The 20,060-nt window shown below is 38.1% G+C and overlaps 2 protein-coding genes across 2 annotated transcripts; both read left to right on the top strand.

Moving 5' to 3' along the window:
* The first annotated feature begins 566 nt into the window (after window positions 1-566).
* On the top strand, window positions 567-4,342 carry atp5mc1 (ATP synthase membrane subunit c locus 1). The gene is made up of 5 exons (XM_060892608.1): window positions 567-676; window positions 2,653-2,700; window positions 3,499-3,576; window positions 3,658-3,845; window positions 4,028-4,342. Exons 2-5 carry the CDS (start codon window positions 2,662-2,664, stop codon window positions 4,140-4,142), a joined length of 420 nt encoding a protein of 139 aa, XP_060748591.1. The 5' UTR covers window positions 567-676; window positions 2,653-2,661; the 3' UTR covers window positions 4,143-4,342.
* Window positions 4,343-6,546: 2,204 nt separating this feature from the next.
* ube2z (ubiquitin-conjugating enzyme E2Z) lies at window positions 6,547-18,669 on the top strand. Its single transcript, XM_060892607.1, has 7 exons — window positions 6,547-7,276; window positions 12,686-12,758; window positions 13,002-13,189; window positions 13,512-13,623; window positions 14,282-14,394; window positions 16,388-16,478; window positions 17,273-18,669. Exons 1-7 carry the CDS (start codon window positions 6,885-6,887, stop codon window positions 17,447-17,449), a joined length of 1,146 nt encoding a protein of 381 aa, XP_060748590.1. The 5' UTR covers window positions 6,547-6,884; the 3' UTR covers window positions 17,450-18,669.
* Window positions 18,670-20,060: the final 1,391 nt, after the last annotated feature.

Here is a 20,060-nt window from a genome sequence, read left to right as displayed (position 1 = left end):
TAAATAGATAGAATAAAGTTCGTTCGTTTTGTTTGTTTGTTTGTTTGTTTGTTAATACAATCATATTTACCAAGCTCTATACTGTAGGAAAGTATTGGTACAATATACCAAATAGATCTGTGGTAGCATAGTGTTTAATGTGTTGGGCTACCAATTGGAAGGTTGCGAGTTCGATCCCAGGTCCACCAAATTGCCACTGCTGGGTCCCTGAGCAAGGCTCTTGGCCTTCAATTGCTCAGCTGTGTAAAAAAGATATAAGGATAAGGGCGTCTGCCAAATGATGTAAATGTAGATCTATGGGTATGTCGCCCCCTGCAGGTATTCGGTATGTACTGCAGGTACTCGTCTTCTCTTTTACCAGGGGCGGGACTTCCGTCAGCGTGTCCAGTATTCCTCATGTGTAAGGGCATATGTTCGCGCGTTCCCGGCAATATCATCCAATTAAAATGAGAGCTGTAAACCGTCCCGCCTTATATAACAATTACAGCAAACCAAAATAGCTCATTTCTGCCTCTTCGCTATTTCGTTGGTCATTTCACCGAGTCTTGACATGACTTACAGCCAATCACAGATGAGGACGTAGTTCATAAGCTTATAAATGACAAGGTGACAGTTTTACACGGCGCTCATTGACTCTAGCTTCGAGTTTGTCTCCTGGTCGTTGTGTATTAAGTAGGTGAGTTAAACGTTCTGGGTACTGGCTAGATGCATGGTACAAAGGGCAATATGTTTTTCTGACTTTGGTGTTAGCATGAATGTTTGCTAGTGCGCGTAAATTCTGTAACTGGCCCGAACATATAAAGACTACTACAACCATTCACAGGCGGCTAGCCGACTAGCCGATTAGCCGATTAGCTATGAAGCTCATTAAAGTCGTTAAACAGCTTTAATTCTTTTGTGTCAAATAAACAAGTGTGTGCAGATAGTTTTAAAGGCTATGTGTTTAGGAGTTTAGTTGTGACCACATAGCTATGGTTTCATCTGACACCTGTAAAATGTGTATCTGCTAATCTCTCTGGCCTAGTGTTAAGCCCTGCTGCTCCACAGGCAATAGATAATCAACCAGTGGGGTTCAAGATGATCAAGGGCACAACGTCTTCCTCCTCTACTTCTTTAAGCACGTTATATATAATTTCATCATTTCAGTGGGAAAATAAATGTAAGGATCGATGACCTTCACTCGTTGCTATTAGTGTCTTTGTGTAGCGCCTGAATAACGGGCCATCTTGAGCTCTTCTAAGTAAGGATCGGCCTTGTGTCTAATATGTAGTTTTGCTGTGATTTTGGTATTGTTGTCTCTAGACCCATGGTGATCAAAGAGGTCTCTGAAGGACAAACTGGAAGTATGATTTAATTCACTTTGTTCCAATGTTGAAAAACCCCAGGCTATCCTTGAACTCTTGTGGGTCACCAGATCCCATTTTAATAACATGGATCTAGAAAATAAAATCGTATCATTGCATATTAAAGACCTCACTATTGAGTTATTATACCTATTCATGGTGTTAACTGGAATGTAATGGTTAAAATTGAATAAACATTAGTGGAAACCAGAAACTCTGTCTGTATAAATATCTGAAATATAATTGCACACATCAAAATAGGATGTTTTTATATATTAGGATAGGATATGAAATAGGATTTTTTTTTTATTCTTTTCAAGGTTTTTTTTTTTTTTTTTTTTTTTTTTTTTTTTTTAATCGGTTAAAGGGAATCCTCTAGAATCTACGTATTAATGTCAATCACTTAAAATCAGTGTACGCTTATGTTCAGGTAACCTGCATAAGGTGTATGTAACTGCTGACATCTGACTTTTTTAGAAAAAGTGTTTAGCAGTTTTTTGTGTAGTTTAGCAGTGATTAATTATTTCATATCGATCTGACTGCTTGAATAATGTTAATGTATTAACCCACGTGGCTTAATTTGTCTGCTCTTTGACATTTGTTCAATGTTTGTGATAGTTAACTGTGGCAGTTAAGCAATTTCTGCATGCTCCTATTATTTGTCCAACTGGACCCTCATTTATCATGGGTGATCCCATCACAAGTGCAGAGTGCTACACTAAGTACATGTGTGAACAGGGTCAGAGGTGTCTTGGATACACATTGTAAGTCTGTCAATTTGACTTATTCAGCCACTGATCATCTATCTGTATCCTGGTGCATCGTTGACACCAAGGGTTGAAGTATCTAATGAGAACTACCCAAGTGGTATGTCTGTTAACATGCCAGTTATTGAATGGTAATGATTGCTATACTGAAAGCACATTACCAGAAAGTTATATTATGTGCTTGTATCAAATACCACAAGAAGGGGGTGGAAAAGGGCAGAGTAATGATCATGAATGTATTTTAGGAGTGTAGAATAATGGTAGCTAAATTAGCATGCAAGTTATACACCTTGAGGGTGAAGTAAATCAGTTTATTCTCATCTTCCTTCTATACTGCTAATCTATGCAACACTCTTAATTTACAGAGCTAACTGACATGGTCTTCAAAAACTTCTGCATTGACACACATGCAGTTTTATCCCAAATACTTGTTATATTTCTGGGTCCTGTGGTATTATCTTTGCTACCACATACCTTGGTTTCTTCATGATCTTGACCATTTGACAACAGTGCCTTTTTTTTTTTTTTTATTGACTCTTCAGGATTCAGACATGTATGCCTGCGCCAAGTTTGTCACTGCTCCCTCTGTGGTATGTATTTGTTGTAATCTTTAAATTAACACCTCAATTTTTGATCATTTAAAATGCATGTGCTTGTGTTGAAACTAGTCTGGAGAATGCAACAGGGTGCCTTGTTTGTTTTTGTGATCCTCACTACAAGAAAATGTGCAAGAAATTGCATAAAATAAGCATTATACAGGAAATCATATGATTGTTAATTGGGGAAACTGTGCAGTTTTTTTCTTTAATAAATATACAGATTATCAATATGGCAAATTGGATACAACTAATGAACAATTAAAATAAATGCAAACAATTTGTCATCCTCTAATAACCCTAGACTGTTTACAGAAAACAGTGTACATCCAGCTCAGGCAACCATTCACACATTCTTGCATATGAGGGCACTTTTTAGAGCCAAGAGCCAGAACCTTTTGGTGCAAATCCTTTAGCAGAATTTGCAGGAATACATCACTGTTTAGAAATGCCATAGTTGTCTCTAAATGTTGACTCGTTTAAAAGGAGTGGACTTGATACAGTTGGTTGAACGTAAGAATATAACAATCCAGTCAACTACAGGAAGAGGCAAATGCTGAGCTTTTCTTTATCTAATCAGATGAATTTGACATCTTGTAGAAGAAAAACTTCAAATGATTCAAAAGTTGTAGATCTTGACATTTACTTGCATGTGGTATTTGCTTTATGCCTTCCTTGTTTGCTGCCAATAAATCTGGAGTCATATGTGCAATGTCATGTATGTTGAGTCAATTCCATCTAAGCACTATTCATATAGTACTTACCGCTTAGCTTGTTTGTTCTTCCTCTCAGCTCCGTGGAGGCTCCAGAGTACTAGCGCGGCCTGTCTCTGTGTCTGTCTTCAACAGACCTGAAGCCAGAACTGAGCAGGTAATGTTTCTGATGCTGGATGAAGTTCATACACAGAAGGAATTCAAACATTGATAGTCATTAAAGTTGCTTATTCCTTAGGCACCTCTCTTGCCTGTGAATGGGGCATCTTTTCTGAACGTGAGCCGGAGCTTTCAGACCAGTGCTGTTTCCAGAGACATTGACACTGCAGCCAAGTTCATTGGTGCTGGTGCTGCTACAGTGGGAGTCGCTGGATCAGGAGCTGGGATTGGGACAGTATTCGGTAGCCTAATCATTGGCTATGCCAGGTACATTTTACTGGAAAGAAATTAATTATATCTATAATTAATCTAAATGAAAAATTATTTCCTTTCGTGTTCAGATTGCCTTTTTTTTTTAGGCAATTTCCATGTTTACTTGTTCAGGTCTCCTCATAACCATATTCTTAACCATTGTCTGTTTCTTTTTTGCTTTTTTTCCATCCTGACAGGAATCCTTCCCTGAAACAACAGCTTTTCTCTTATGCCATCCTGGGTTTTGCCCTGTCTGAGGCCATGGGTCTTTTTTGTCTGATGGTGGCATTCCTTATCTTGTTTGCCATGTAATTTAGACCCGTCATCCTGTTCTTGACCGTCCATCCAGGGATCAGAATCTGAAGCAAAGCTCACAAGGCCATGGCCATGCCATTCCAACAAACTACTAGAAATGTCTGTTTCTCCCCTTCCTTTCCTCCATGAGGTTTTTAATGTAACTTCTCACTACAGTTTGGGACAATCTGTCTGAATAAATGGGTGGGATAACCTTATCTGCCTTTTGACTCATATGTTAAAGCTCTTAAATAGCCCAGAAATCTTTTCTTAATGATTAATAACATCTGCTTAACATGCATGTTTATGTTCATGTCAGTGTTTGTTGTAATTTGGTTTATAGTCTGCAATTTTCACCTATCAGGTTTTTGAAATGAACAGCCTTATTTTGACTGCAGGTTATGGTCTTTTTAATAAACAGATGACCAAAAATATTCACTGGACACCCTTGAATAATGCAATTTCTTGGAAATAAGGTGTCTCTAATCTCACTTCTGAATGCTGATGTAAATTGGCAAAACCAGAATTGGTGAAATACTACAAAGGTTGGGGTTTAATTCATTGCAAACAATGATTATATTGATGCCCATACACCTCCAGATTTATGCAGTCATCTAATCTGCCAAAAGCCATTCTGAGATCCCAGGTGATAAGCTATTTATTTTAACTCACACCAGACCTACAGGTACCAACCTACATGCCATGGTCAAAGGAAAGTGAGTGTAAATACATTTACCAATATATTTCCCTGATCGAGGTCCTCTAGACTTCTTTTGGCTCATTCAGGCATTTAATGGGTGCAGTTTGACTAATCAAACTTGTATAAACGCCCTTGTTTGCATTATTAACTATTATAGTAAAATAGATTTTGATGGTAATTTACAGGTCACAGTAAACTGTTACATGTCTTGATGTCAACCATTTCAAGCTGTTTGTGGTTTTAGGTGTTCATTTCAATGAACCAATGAGAGAGAATATCAGCCTCTGTAGCATCACAAACATTTGGTTTAGTGGAAAAGATGGTAAAGAATCATTTAGGGAGCCAAAAGAGCTGGTTGCTTTTAATAAGCTGAACCACATGGTCTGAATTGGGAAAGAGCCAGAAATTCCATCCCCAGAACACACTACTCTGCAGCATATCCATCAGGGAAAGACACATGATCCAGCACATATAAGAACTCAATAACTACGATACTAAACGGTACGGTACTACGATATTGTGAAGATTATATAAATATTTACTAGCCGCTCTAAAAATCAATTAAATATATAAATCAAGTTTAGGGGAGGGGGCACGGTGGCTTAGTGGTTAGCACGTTCGCCTCACACCTCCAGGGTCGGGGTTCGATTCCCGCACCACCTTGTGTGTGTGGAGTTTGCATGTTCTCCCCGTGCCTCGGGGGTTTCCTCCGGGTACTCCGGTTTCCTCCCCCAGTCCAAAGACATGCATGGTAGGTTGATTGGCATCTCTGGAAAAATTGTCCCTAGTGTGTGATTGCGTGAGTGAATGAGAGTGTGTGCCCTGCGATGGGTTGGCACTCCGTCCAGGGTGTATCCTGCCTTGATGCCCAATGACGCCTGAGATAGGCACAGGCTCCCCGTGACACGAGGTAGTTCGGATAAGCGGTAGAAAATGAATGAATGAATCAAGTTTAGGGGATAATATTTAAAAAAAAAATCCAAAAAGTTTCACTCCACTCTACTGTTCGCTAGGTGGGGGTATTGCACCTTCAGTCAGCTAACCAACAAGATGTCGAAGAAGATCAGCTTGGCTCGATGCCCTCGCCAAGATGGCGGCATTGATGTAAATCAGAATTAAGAAGAATCAGAACCAGGTTTATTGGCCAAGTGTGTTGACACACACAAGGATAAACTATATATAAATAAAAACATTTTCCAGAATTACACCTTTATATAGTTTGCTCATATACACTGATGTAATTGTATGGCTTCAAAAGCAAAATGTATGCTTTCAACCAAACAAGAAATTTAAGCTCGAATTTGAATTTGAGAAATCTGTTTGTTCTTTTTGTGGTTTTATTATTGTTGGGTTTTTATTTATTTGACACGACCTACTGCAAATTGTACATAAGAATGTGTCATTATTTTACAGTTTCATGTACATTTGTACATAAAATTTGTCTATATTGTATGTCATTCTGCTACACTGTAGAGCTTCTGTCACTATAACAAATTCCTCGCATGTGAAAACATGCCTGGCAATAAAACCTCTTTCTGATTCTGATTCTGAAAATTTACCCAGAAAGACTTTTTTTTTTAGTGGCTGCATCCATAATGACGTCCTACACTTTACTGTGAGTGCACTACATAGGGTGTGAATTAAAAGCACGATACAAACTTTGAAGTGCACTAGACAGTGTGTGTCAGTAGGTGGCGTAATTCTTATTATTAATGCTCCTTACTGGAAGGAAGTATACGACAACAAGACTACCGTAGCCGAATACAGAGCGACGCTGGAGTCTTTAGCTGGAAAGGTGTGGCTTTCCCAACATGTTGTACGCGTGTTTAAACTTATTTGCTTGAACACCGAGAGTGACTCTTTTATTACACACTGTATTCTGAGAGACGGTATGCAAAAGGAAACAAAATAGGGGTGATGTCGTAGAAATGGTTTCTCTTCGTGCTGTTGTAGATTAACGCCAGGTTCTTGAGTGAAGAGAAATTAGAAACTAAAAGAGGAAATAGTGTTGAAGTGACAGCTCGAAATCCCAGAGCCATCCACGGCAGAACCGATAAACGATGGCGGACGACGTTGGAGAAGAAGCTGTGGCGTCCAGTCATGGTAACGGAGCTCAGGTGGTACCGAGTTTAGGTCACTTTTTACCGTCCTCCCCTCCTCCCGCAGTGGCTGCAGAGACCGGCCTGGCCGCAGCATCCCCCGATGTAGCGCACCACATCACCTCGGACATGGAAAGCCTGGAGAGCGGCGTTGTTAGCTCGACCGGGTCGATGCTAGCAGCCGTGCCGCCATCTCTGCCGCCGAGCATCGGCCTGGGACTAACCGGGGCTCCTGCGAATTTGGCTGGAGCAGGTCTTCTGTCTCAGATTCACGCCACGTCCTGGGACCCTACACTGAGCACCGACTGGGACAACGAGAAAGCTTCGCAACAGTGCATTCTGCGGATAAAGAGGTAGCATAACGTTAGCATGCTAACTTAGCTAGCCGAGCTGGGATGCTTGTAATTAAACTTAAGTTCTGTTTACTAATGTTACTTAGTAATGGATGTCACATTACCCCTATGTTTTATCGCTACAATTGCAATATTTCCCTAAAAACATCATGCATCTCTAAACTCACTCTCTAGTCTCACTTACCAACAATGTTTATGTAAAGTAAGACCCGAATGTCATTTTAAATTCTCCTGTCCTCCTTATGATAGATGAGTGTAATTATGAGAGAGATGGAATCTGAGTTTAACTGAAATCATGTACAATTGTCTTTCACCTATTAACACGATTTGAATATGATCATTGCATTTAATTATACTTTTAACGTGTTGCTTCCTAACAAATAGTAAAAAGAATGTGAAATGTTTTTGCTTCACGGAAATGTTTACGACGGAACAGAATATAAAAGTAATGTCATGTTTTCTGAACAAGTTGAACTTTTGGTTCCCAGCTAGCCTCTTAGCCGCTTCCGTTTTACAGGGCAGACGCTAATTAACACGCAGTTTAAATAAACATTTTGTCGCAGCTAACACTGAATCATTTAGTGAAACTGGGAATCGATCCAAAAAAGAGCCGATTCCATACGATGAATTTGATTCAGCAGGCTGATTAAGTTTTACTTTGGAAAGCCAAGTAAAGGAAAAAGTCTCTTGAGGTGACCTACCTGAAAGAGTAAGGGTACTGACATTCATACCATCCATCCGAGAATGTGACGCATTTATGTACTATTTAAATACTGTCGCTATTTAATCAATATAGATTTCACAACCTTTGTGTTCACAACTTCAGAATACCTGATTTAGTGCTAAATCAGAATCAGGTTTATTGGCCAAGTGTGTTGACTTGTGTGTTGAATTTGGTTCCAGCTGTTTGTGACTCTCAAAAGTACAGACATAAATAACATTATACTATACAAGACAAGATAATACACACTATACAAGACAATGCAGACGATGTGATACAATATAGACAGTACGAGTATTAAATATGAATACAGAATATATGAATATATACAGAATATAACAGTGAAGAGCTGGACCAGTGAGGCAAAGCAGGAACTACAAGACTGTTTTGACTGCACTAATTGGAGTATCTTTGAGGCTGGAACTGACAGCCTGGATGAACTGACTGACACTGTGACATTGTACATCAGTTTTTGTGAAGACGTGTGTATGCCAACCAAAACCTTCTGCAAATACAGTAACAACAAGTCATGGTTCACAGCCAAACTGAAAAAACTTTGACACACCAAGGGAGATGCCTACAGAGGGGAGGACAAAACTCTGTATAAGCAGGCCAGGAATCTACTGAAAAAAGAGATCAGAATAGCCAAAAGAAGCTACTCTGAAAAGCTGAAAAGCAGGTTTTCAGATAACAACCCTGCGTCAGTCTGAAAAGGCCTGCAAGACATCACAAACTACAAGAGTCGCCCCCATCTCCCACTGAAGCAAACAAAGATCTGACTGACGACCTCAACATCTTCTACTGCAGGTTTGAGAACAACATCTTCACACCTCACATCCAACCCAGCCCACTGACTGGCATCACACCTCTGGGAACCACATTAACAACTCCTCCCAGCAATCAAGTTGCACTCACAATTTGTGAAGAGGACGGGGGTTGTGTGTGTAAAAATTTTACTTTGCAAGAACGTCTTGAGAGTTTTGTTTTTTATTGCATGCAGATGCTCTTCATGAAGATGCTCTTTTTGGGTTTTTCATTTGTTACTTTCAACTTAGCAATTTCTCTTAGAGAATTGTTGGCTGATTGACCACAATAAAGAAGTTTGCTCATTCTCATCCAGGTCTGAGGAGTTTTCTCATTGTTTTATTTGTATTAATGTTAGTGCTATCAGTAAAGTAAGTTTAATTAAAAATTAAAATAGTTGATATTTGGCTGAAAGTATATAAGTACAAATCACCCTGCGATATGTCGACTTGGAGACGGGCTCTAAGTTCCGACAAGAGACAGATGACAAGGAAAGCTCCTGGCCCAGATGGGGTCTCCCCCTCCTGTCTCAAAGCATGTGTTGATCAACTGGCTCCTATCTTCACCCATATCTTCAACAGATCTCTGGAGTCTCCTCCTGCTTTAAACTCTCTACAATCATCCCGGTCCCCAAGAAACCCTCCATCACCGGACTGAATGACTACAGCCCTGTCGCTCTGACATCTGAACAGCTGGTATTGGCCCACCTAAAGACTGAAACAGAACAGATGCTGGATCCCCTACAGTTTGCCTACCGTGCAAACAGATCAGTGGACGACACAGTCAACATAGGACTGCACTACATTCTGCAACACCTGGACTGCCCAGGGACATATGCCCGGATTCTGTTTGTTGACTTCAGTTCGGCTTTTAATACAATAATTCCAGAAATTCTCCACTCCAAACTCCAAAGGCTCACTATACCCCCTTCCATCTGTCAGTGGATCACCAGCTTTCTGACAGACAGGAAACAACAGGTGAGACTGGGAGGTGTCACCTCCAGCGTTCGGACAATCAGCACTGGCGCTTCACAGGGATGTGTCCTCTCCCCACTTCTATTCTCCCTCTACACTAATGACTGCACCTCAAGTGACCAAACTGTTAAACTCCTGAAATTTGCAGATTATACTACGCTCATTGGTCTCATCCAAGATGGCGATGAGTCTGCATATCGGCAGGAGGTGAAGTGGCTGGTGCTATGGTGCAGTCAGAACAGTCTGGAGCTAAACACCCTCAAAACTTTGGAGATGATAGTGGACTTCAACACTACTCCCCCTTACAATATCCAACAGCCCGGTGTCATCTGTGTAGGCCTTCAAGTTTCTGGGCACTACCATTTCCCAAGACCTGAAATGGGAGTGCAATATAAACTCTATCATCAAAAAGGCCCAGCAGAGGATGTACTTCTACGTCAATTAAGGAAGTAGGGTCTGGCACAGGAGCTGTTGATGCTGTTGTACACTGCAGTCATTGAATCTGTCCTGTGCACATCCATCACCATCTGGTTTTGTGCAGCAACAAAACAGGACAGAAACAGACTGCAACGCACAGTAAAAAAAACACAGAAAAAATAATTGCCGCCCCCCTGCCAACTCTCCAGGACTTGTACAACACAAGAACCAGAAACCGGGCAGGAAAAATCACCACTGACCCTTCGCACCCTGGACACAACCTCTTTCAGCTCCTCCCTTCTGGCAGGCGCTACAGAACTTTGCTTACTAAAACTGCCAGACACAAGAACAGTTTCTTTCCCCAGGCAATCACCCTGATTAACAACTCACCATAATTATATTCACTGCTTTTTATCATAAGTACTGCATTATCAGGACTGTCAGTCATCAAATCATCTGTATATTACACACTACTGCTGCTGTATATTGTACAAAAAGCATAATATTGCACAATATTGTTATTTGCACTACCACACTTTACGTACATAACTGATCATTCATATTCTATATTCATATTTAATACTCATTCTGTCTATATTGTATCTCATCGTCTGCGTTGTCTTGTATAGTTTGCATAGTATAGTGTTATTTATGTCTGTACTTTTGAGAGTCACAAACAGCTGGAACCAAATTCCTTGTGTGTGTCAACACACTTGGCCGATAAATCTGATTCAGAATTCTGATTCTGATGACTGATCAGTTATGTACATAAAGTGTATGGTAGTGCAAATAACAATATTCTGCAATATTATGCTTTTGTACAATATGCAGCAGCAGTCGTGTGTAACCTATACGGATGATGTGATGACTGACAGTTCTGATAATGCAGTACTTGTGATATGATGTGATTTTGGCAGAAACCGATGACTCTATAAAAGTAGCAAGTGGTCTTAGAATTGTAATTAAATGTTATGTAGAGTAATGTAAATACAATGTAATGTAGTCTTTAGGGAAAATAATTAATGTATAATTTTAAATTTATTAATAATAATTTTCATTCCATACTGGAAAACTGAATTAAATAGTGAGGTCTTTAGATATACCTTCTAATTTCTACTAACTACCCTAGATGTTATAGATAGGCTATAGCTAAACACTCTGGGGAAAAATCTACTTCTGCAACTGAACTAGACGGTACACTGCCAACGGCCTGGAATACATGTATTATGTAATTCCTGATGTTTGGATGTTTAGGTCTTTAGCCGTGGTGTAAATTTGTAGGGTGGTAGAAATTCAAAAACCAACCCGTATGTTATGAATCACATTGAATTAAAGTGTCCAACAAATTAAGAAATCATGTATCCATATGTTGTAGTGTGTTTGTCTGTTAAAAACTATTTGCTACAAACAAAGGTTTTATGTTATGAGCAAATTCTACTGCTTGTTCAACAGTAAATAAACCTAGAATTTTTCATCTTTTGGTCAGCATGCTCTCTATATAAATCGTACTCTATGGGTTGCACAGTTTACAAATTTGCACAAACTTTACAATAACATTACATGCATGATTTATAAAATTATAATTGAATGATGATTTCTACAATGTGAATCACATTTCAGTGATCCACATATTGTTATATTATCCACATACTTTTTGCACTGTGATGCACTGTTAATAAATGTAAATTAAAAATGATAATTCTAGAACCTGGGTGAATTTCTTTTGCTTTATTTGTAGACTTGGTGAAAGTAGAGCAGATCACACTATATTTTTGAGCCTTTTCCAAGGAAAGCAATCAGGTCCCCAGAGAGAAATCCTCTTGATGCTGACTTCAGGCAGTAAATGGGAAGCTGCAGCCAAGGATTCTGTCAGTAGACTTGGCAAAATTCCTTGAGTTTGAAGTAGAGTGGGCAGGGTGATGTACAGTTTTGCCAGTTGGCATTGAATTGTACATTTTAAAGACTGTTATGCTTTCGAAATGGAGATGATGTGTGAAATATTGAGTAAGTAGACACTTAAAATAAGCCAAAGAGTTCATATGTGTTCATTTAGAACGTATTTCTTTATTTGTTTATTTGCTTTTTTTAGTTGTAGCCACTGTAGGTCCCCGATTTTATCCTGAACTTGGTTTACTGTCTTTCTTTATCTGCATGTTCACCATGTGCATGTGGGTTACCTCCCAGCTGCCAAAGACATGTCATTAGGCAGATTGGTTCAATAGATTGCTCTAGGTGAGCATCTAATTTCCAGGGTCTCTGGCATATGTACGATCTAGATCTATCACAACCCTAAATTGGATAAAGAATCTATTGAAGATGAATAAATGAACAATATTTTTTGTTGAACACTACCATGTGACTCTGGAGATGCTTGTCTATTAGGGACACCTAAAACAGAACAGAGATGGGACAATGGACCTTGTTCCGCTGAGAGAATGTATTTCAAATTAACTTTACTTTATTTCACTGATCTCTGTCTTTATCTGCATGCAGAGACATCATGTCCATCTATAAGGAACCGCCTCCTGGTATGTTTGTGGTTCCTGATCCTCATGATATGACTAAGGTGAGCTTTGAATCCCAAATATCCCTCAGCTCAGTTTTGCATTACTTAAAATGTAATTAAAAAGACAGTAAAGTTATTGACGGTTTTAAACTTGAATTCTTATTATAAAATATTTTAATATTACCAAATATAAAAATCATGGATTCTATATTAAATTTCTTTACACTCCATCATTTGTGTTTGGAAGTATATTCTATGAACTGGTCAGCAACGTTATTCCACTGACATTTCTGTTTTCTGCAGATCCATGCACTAATCACGGGTCCCTTTGACACACCATATGAGGGTGGATTTTTCCTTTTCCTGTTTCGTTGCCCCCCTGACTACCCCATACACCCACCACGAGTCAAACTTATCACCACTGGACACAACACCGTGCGTTTCAACCCAAACTTCTACCGCAATGGGAAAGTTTGCCTGAGTATTCTTGGGTAAGTTTTTTACGCTCCACCAAATAGTCCAAGATTCACAAGATGTTAGCATAACAATCTAGTAAAGTTTTAGAATTGTTTTGCTTCAAATATATGTAAGTAAAATGAAAATACTTTGGTATACAGCTTTGATGTAAAATAATAGTATCTAACATGATAGGTTATTTAATAATGTTGGAAAACTTTGTTCAGGAATTGCTCAGATGGTCTGAATAGTTGATTGGGGTAAGGCACCTGTAAGGCAGCAAAACCCGATATAGAAGAATTCAGTTTAAAAAGACCAGCGTTAAAATCTTCTCTGTGTCATGCATTTGATATTCAGGACATGGACAGGGCCAGCCTGGAGCCCTGCTCAGAGCATCTCCTCGGTCCTCATCTCTATCCAGTCCCTGATGACAGAGAACCCATACCACAATGAGCCAGGCTTTGAGCAGGTATTTAACTTTCACTTCCCCTGGAGTATATGTTTAATTATTTTTAAATCTATGAAAGCTATCAACCATTGACAATGGAAAATTCCAATGTTTCTCAATCCTTGTCCTAAAACAGGCTATTTTTGCAGATTTTGTTTACTACCTGCTCCCAAATGAACTTGTCAGATTCACTAGTTGATTAGCAAGCTTGAACTAGGGGGACTGAGTGAGAGAGAGGGAGGAAAACACCAAGATGTGTAGGACAGAGGTACTACTGGACCAGGAGAAATATTGTTCTTATCAAATCGACAAGTTCCTATAAGATTCAGTTTCAGTATGCAGCATACTCTGAATCGAACAGGACAATAGTATAGTAAAACAGTAATCTAGTATCCAAATCTTATTCCAGCTGATCTTATTTTGGTTAGAAAACACTTTTTAATTAATTTATTTATTTTTAGTTTTTGTTTTTTTTTGAGGTTTTTTAGATTTTTCCCTCTTCTCTCCATCGCATAACAGCTAACAACTGGGAAGACTTAAGTCTAACACAGGGAATTTTTGGTCACAGATGGGATCTCACCATCTCCCAACAATAGTGTTAATGTTTTCTGTGCACCACTTGGGAACCCTCATTTGGTTTTGTTTAATTTTGCTGATTAATGATTTCTGTAATTGTTAGGAGAGGCACCCAGGAGATAGCAAGAACTACAATGAGTGCATCCGCCATGAGACAATGCGTGTGGCTGTCTGCGATATGTTGGAAGGAAAGGTGCACTGTCCAGAGGCCTTGTGGTTAGTAATTTTAATATTTTATTGTTAAAAGCTTTGAAGGTTTTGAACCACACTGGATATAAAATGTCTAAACACACTTATTAAAATGGCAGGACTTTTATGGAAAAAAAAAAAGGAAAACAAAGATAAAATCTTGTCAGAACATTTCTACCCTCACTGTGAAATCACAACATGTACAAATTAACTGAAAAAGAGAACCAGAATCACCTGGTTGCAAAATGTACACCATTTTAGAATTGGGCATGTGGCTGTTTTCAAATTGAACAAATCACAGTCAATCAAATTAAATGATCAAGATCAGCCATTTCTGTAGGATGTTCTTCAAATCTTCTTGGTTTCTTCTGACTGTTTCTAGCTACGGTCTGCAAAGATCTCACAAATCATGTGTGGTGCCTCACTACTTGAAAGGTATAAATCAGGACAGAGGTATTAAAGAATTTCAAAAACATTAGCAGAACCATAATCATAAAGACTGTCATCAACAAATAGAGAATATGGAGCACCACAATGACATCACCAAGAACAGGATGTTCTTCCAAAATAAGAACAAGAAAAAGTTTACCAGGAAAGATGGCAAGAGAACTACAGAAATATTAAAGGAGCCACAGGAATATCTCTCAATATTTCTGGTCTTCAGATGGATGGAGTAGAGTGGCTAGACAGAAGCACTTTTTCAAAAAAATAAAAACAAAAAGTGCAACACCATGTGGCAAAATGTGTCATGGTCTAATGAAAATAATTAAAAAAGGTACAGTATTTCATAATTCCACTTGATATATAAAAAAGACACCTCAGCATACCCATGGAGCATCCTGATGGTGGTAGCATCATGCTTTAGGGCTCGTTGTTCACCAATAACCGGGGCTTTTATCAAGGTGGAAGGAATCATGAACAGTTACAAATACCAGTCAATTTTAGTGCACAGCCTTCAAGGTGTCAGCTAGTAAGCTAAATCTAAAAAGGATTTAAAAGAAATTTTACCTTTTAGCATAACAATTACCCAAAGGATACATCCAAATCAACAAGGGGAATGGCTTAAACAAAAGAATCTCAATGTTTCTGAACAGTCTATCCAGAGCCCAAACCTATATCTAACACAACTGTGAGGTGACTTGAAGCAGGCTGTGTTTATAAGATGCCATTACAATTTGATGGATTTTGAATGTTTTGCAAGACAATAAGAAAATAAAAGAAAGAATAGATAAACACAGCCTTGTCTGATTAATCTCGATTTCTGCTGAGGGACACAGATGGTAGGATCAGACTTAGGCGACGTCATGATTCCATGATGTGTCAACAGTTCAGGCTGGTGGAGGTGGTGTGATAGAGAGGGGAATGTTTTCTTGGCAGACATTGAGGCCGTTAATAACAATCATCACTTGAATGCCACAGCCTAGCTGAGTATTTTTGCTGATCTTGTGAATCCCTTCATGGCCAGAATTTACCATCTTTTAATGGCTACCTCCAGCATGATAATGTTCACTGATTTTCAGTGGCTTCCCAAGTAACCAGATCTGAATCCACTAAGACATCTTTAGGATGTGGCACAACAGGAGATTCACACCATAAAGGTGCACTTGGAAAGTTTGCAGGAATTGTGTAATGCAATCATGTCAACATGGACCAAAATCTCATGTAGCAGTGTTTCCAACATCATGTAGAATCCAGGCCATGAAGTATTGAGGCTGTTTTGAGAGCAAATAGAGGCTCTAAGCTATTATTTTGAACACTGTATATATTGTTCATAATAAAGGCATGTGTATGTGTGTTTACATGTGGGTTTATATTGATAATGATCTATAGTGTTGAAAGTAACATTGTGAAAGGAAGTGTTAATTTCTCAGGGATACAGATCAGAAAGTCTGGGGTTCAAAACCCAGCACTGTTGAGCGCCCATTTTTTTGGTACTTAAGCAAGCCCTTTAACCCTCTCTACTCCACTGCATCTTGGCTGACCATGTAATCTTACCCCAATTTCTATTTCTATTTTTCAGGAGTGTGATGGAAAAGTCTTTTTTGGAGTACTATGACTTCTACGAAAGTGTTTGCAAAGAACGTCTTCACCTTCAAGGGCAAAACATGCAGGTATTGGTATATGAGTAAATACAATGATCAGTTTTCTGCATAAAGGAAGACATTTTAAATACATATTTTGCATACCAAGAAACACAGGAAAGAAGGAGCAAAGATTCACTGAAGCAAACTCAGCTGGAATAAAGCTAAATAAAGAACACACATCTTGACATATATTTAAACAGTTAGCTGCCCTAAGATTTATTGCAGCTCATAAATGTCACCCATCATCTCTTAAATTTTGCATTTGTTTACATACATAGCTTAACATCCTTAAAACACGTTGGTCAATTCCTTGCCAGTCTATTTTTTCACATCATCTTCACATAAAATAAAATCAATGTTTGCATGTCCTGTAGTGTTTTGCTGCCCCCAAACAAGCTACAAATGAAATTAATGTAAATGTTGTCTTTCAACACAAGAATCAAGAAGTCAATAAATAAAAGGTTTTTTGCTGTGATTTATACTGATTTGTAGAAGGCAGTGTATGACTTCTGGGAGCATTAAAGCAGAAATCTCAGGAAGAATCTTGGAAATATTTCAACTTAGACGACACAAAACAAGGTTGCAGATGTAAAGGCAATGGATAGCTAAACAATATTATATCCGATTTAGATGATAATCACATGCAAACCTGGCATCTTATCGTTTCTTTATAAAACATATACTATTTAATCATTAATCTGTAAGAGTTAAGGAACATCTAAAAAAAGTAACAGAATGTTTTGTTGGTACAAGCATCTTCATTTTGTCTTAAAGGTATGCAAACTTTTGCATATAACAATTCTGGCTTTTGCTCTTCCCAGGATCCTTTTGGAGAGAAGAGAGGCCGTTTTGATTACCAGGGTCTGTTGGCACGTCTCAGTGCCACACAGAGGCGATTGCGGGAAAAATGCCCTCCTGAGGACAATGACGGAGACTCAGATTCAGACACCAGCTCATCTGGAACAGACCCAGATAGCCAGGGCAGCTCCCAGCCATAGCATGGCACAAGGAGAATATGAGAAAGCACTTGTCTTTCCTCCACCTCTGGACGCTTTTTAATAAGCAAAACGCACAGAGCATTGAGAAAAGTTTTGAAGTCTGCTGATTAGCACAGGATTAGTCTAGTTCCTGTTTCTTTTGAATGGTTTGTTTTCCTCTCTTTCTCTGCTAGCCAGTGGTTGCCTCTTTTCCTCACTGAGGAAGAGATGTCAAGTCATTTATAGGAATGGGACTAGAAGATGCAATGTGTATGAGTGTAAGAGAGATGCTATGCGTGTCAGCAGTTCAGCACACACTCCACTTATCGGAGCACATATTTACTTACCCCATTATTCATTTCATCTGTTGGTCATTCTCTCACACACACACAGGTAGAATAAAAGCTACTGAACAGGACACCATACTGTGTAGTGCCCTGGTACCAATCCAGCACTCTGTTTCCTGAGCATATTTCTGTTCACTTAATGTCTTCATGGTAATCTCAACATTTATCCATTAAATCATTAAAAATATTTTGAATATTATGAATGGGGTCATAATTTTGACATGAATTCATAATAAATTGCTTTACCTGATCTAAGAAAAAAGTCTGATGCAACTAAATGTAAATACCTAAATATTGTGCATAGAAAAATCTTTATTTTACTGTTAATTGTGCATTAAATGCTTTTGGAGAGACTTAGTGTGTTGGTATATTTTGGTCAGTAGGCTCAGCAGCTCTTAATTTGGGTTATGTGTGTTGTTGGGGAGAGTCATCATATTTGTATTTTGTTTGTACAGTCAAAGAACCTTATTCATGTTTAGCCTGATTAAATATGTTGATTGAATAAGAAATTAAGGGCTCTCTTTCCTTTCTATAAAATGTTTAAACTCGCACGTTTTTGAGACCGCTAGTACATAATCTGTCTTATTGACCTGAAATACATGCTTTATTGGTAAAGTCTAACTCTATCCTTGTTTAAAGTTGTCTGTGGTCTTTTGTCTTGCACTGTACAAATTTCTAATGTAGAGAAATTCCTGTAAGAAATGCAAGATCTTTGAGATTTCCCGCATGTAATTTTGTATCGGGATTGTAATTATGGTTTTAAACCCAAGAGATCAGCTTTAAGGTGTTGTCTTTTAAACAAGCTTTTAAACAATATTCAATGTGATTGTTTAAAAATAAACAGTTTGGTTTGAGGGTGATGAAAATAGGAACAATAAATTGTTGGTTATTAAATCTGTCCAGCAGATGGTGCTACAAAACAACTGTTCCGTAACAGACCACTTTATTAAGAACATCATACTAATACTGTATAGGACCTTCCTAATCTGTTCTTTGTCACGTGGAATCCACACGTATGATTTTGGATATATTCATTTGAGATTCAACATATGAACATGATTTAAAAAGAGTCCAAATGTGAACCAAGAAAACATTCCCCACACCATTACACCACCAGCAGTGATCCAGAACTGTGGACACAAAGCAGATGGGGTCCATGAATTCATGTATTGGAGTAATGCCAAATTCTGACCCTACCATCTGCATGTCACAGCAGAAATCAGCATTCATCAGACCAGGTGATATTTTTCTAATCGTCACCTGTTCATGATCAGAGAGCCTGTGCCCACTGTAGCTGTCAGGAGTGGAGCCCATTTACTTCAAACATTCATGTGTGTTGTACCCTTCTGCTCAACATTGTTAGAATGTATGTTTGTAGAAAGAAACCATTTCTGCAGTTAGAGAATTGCCTTTAAATGATTTTTTTTTTGTTTGTTTGGTTAGGTTTTTTTTTTTTTTTTGTAAACTCCTTTTATGTAAACTCTACTAAATGTCAAAATAGCCCATCTGGTACAAGAAACCATGCTACATTCAAAGTCACTGACATCATATTTTTTCTCATCATAATCTTGCATTTTAACTAAAGCAAATGACTAGTTTGTTAGCTTTTATACGGTGCACTTCTGTCATTTTGAAACTTAACAGTACACATATTCCTAATAATGTTGCCATGAATTTGCCCATGGGGCTTGGAAAAAAAGGAAATGAATGTTTAGTGGATCTTAAGTGGTTTTGCACATACTAGTTGAATCCAGTTCTAACCAGACAATATTTTTTTAACAAATGGATCTTTTTTCCTGTCCTAACTTCAAAGAAAGCAGACATTAAAATCTATTTAAACAGTAAATGCTTATGTAATTGTAAATACTAAATTTTCCCATGTTTGATAATGAGACAATACATTTGTAAATAGTTTAATATATGCACTAATTACATATATATTCATTTAGTCAAATTAATTCTAGCTATCCAGACTTTCTTTTCATGGCACACAGAAGGAATCTTCGTAGATTTTGTTTTACTTAAGATACATGAGTAGAACCAATACAATTAGTATTTAGAAATAAATTTAGACATTTGTTAACTATAAAATATAAAGAAAAATGTTCTGTTTGACACTAACAGTTTTATTAATTGCATATATACATTTACTTATTTATATATTGAAGTATATATATATACTAACATATAGAAATAAAAATCAATCGTGTTTTGTATAATTTGAATTTTGAAACACCTTAAACTTTAATTTTCAAACAGGATACTGAATTATTTCTTCTTCTTCT

The sequence above is a fragment of the Tachysurus vachellii genome, chromosome 18 (genome assembly GCF_030014155.1).
Source record: "Tachysurus vachellii isolate PV-2020 chromosome 18, HZAU_Pvac_v1, whole genome shotgun sequence".
In the NCBI taxonomy this organism is placed as follows: Eukaryota; Metazoa; Chordata; class Actinopteri; order Siluriformes; family Bagridae; genus Tachysurus; species Tachysurus vachellii.
The sequence above is the reverse complement of the archived record's forward strand: the minus strand, read 5'-3'. Positions and strand labels throughout refer to the sequence as shown.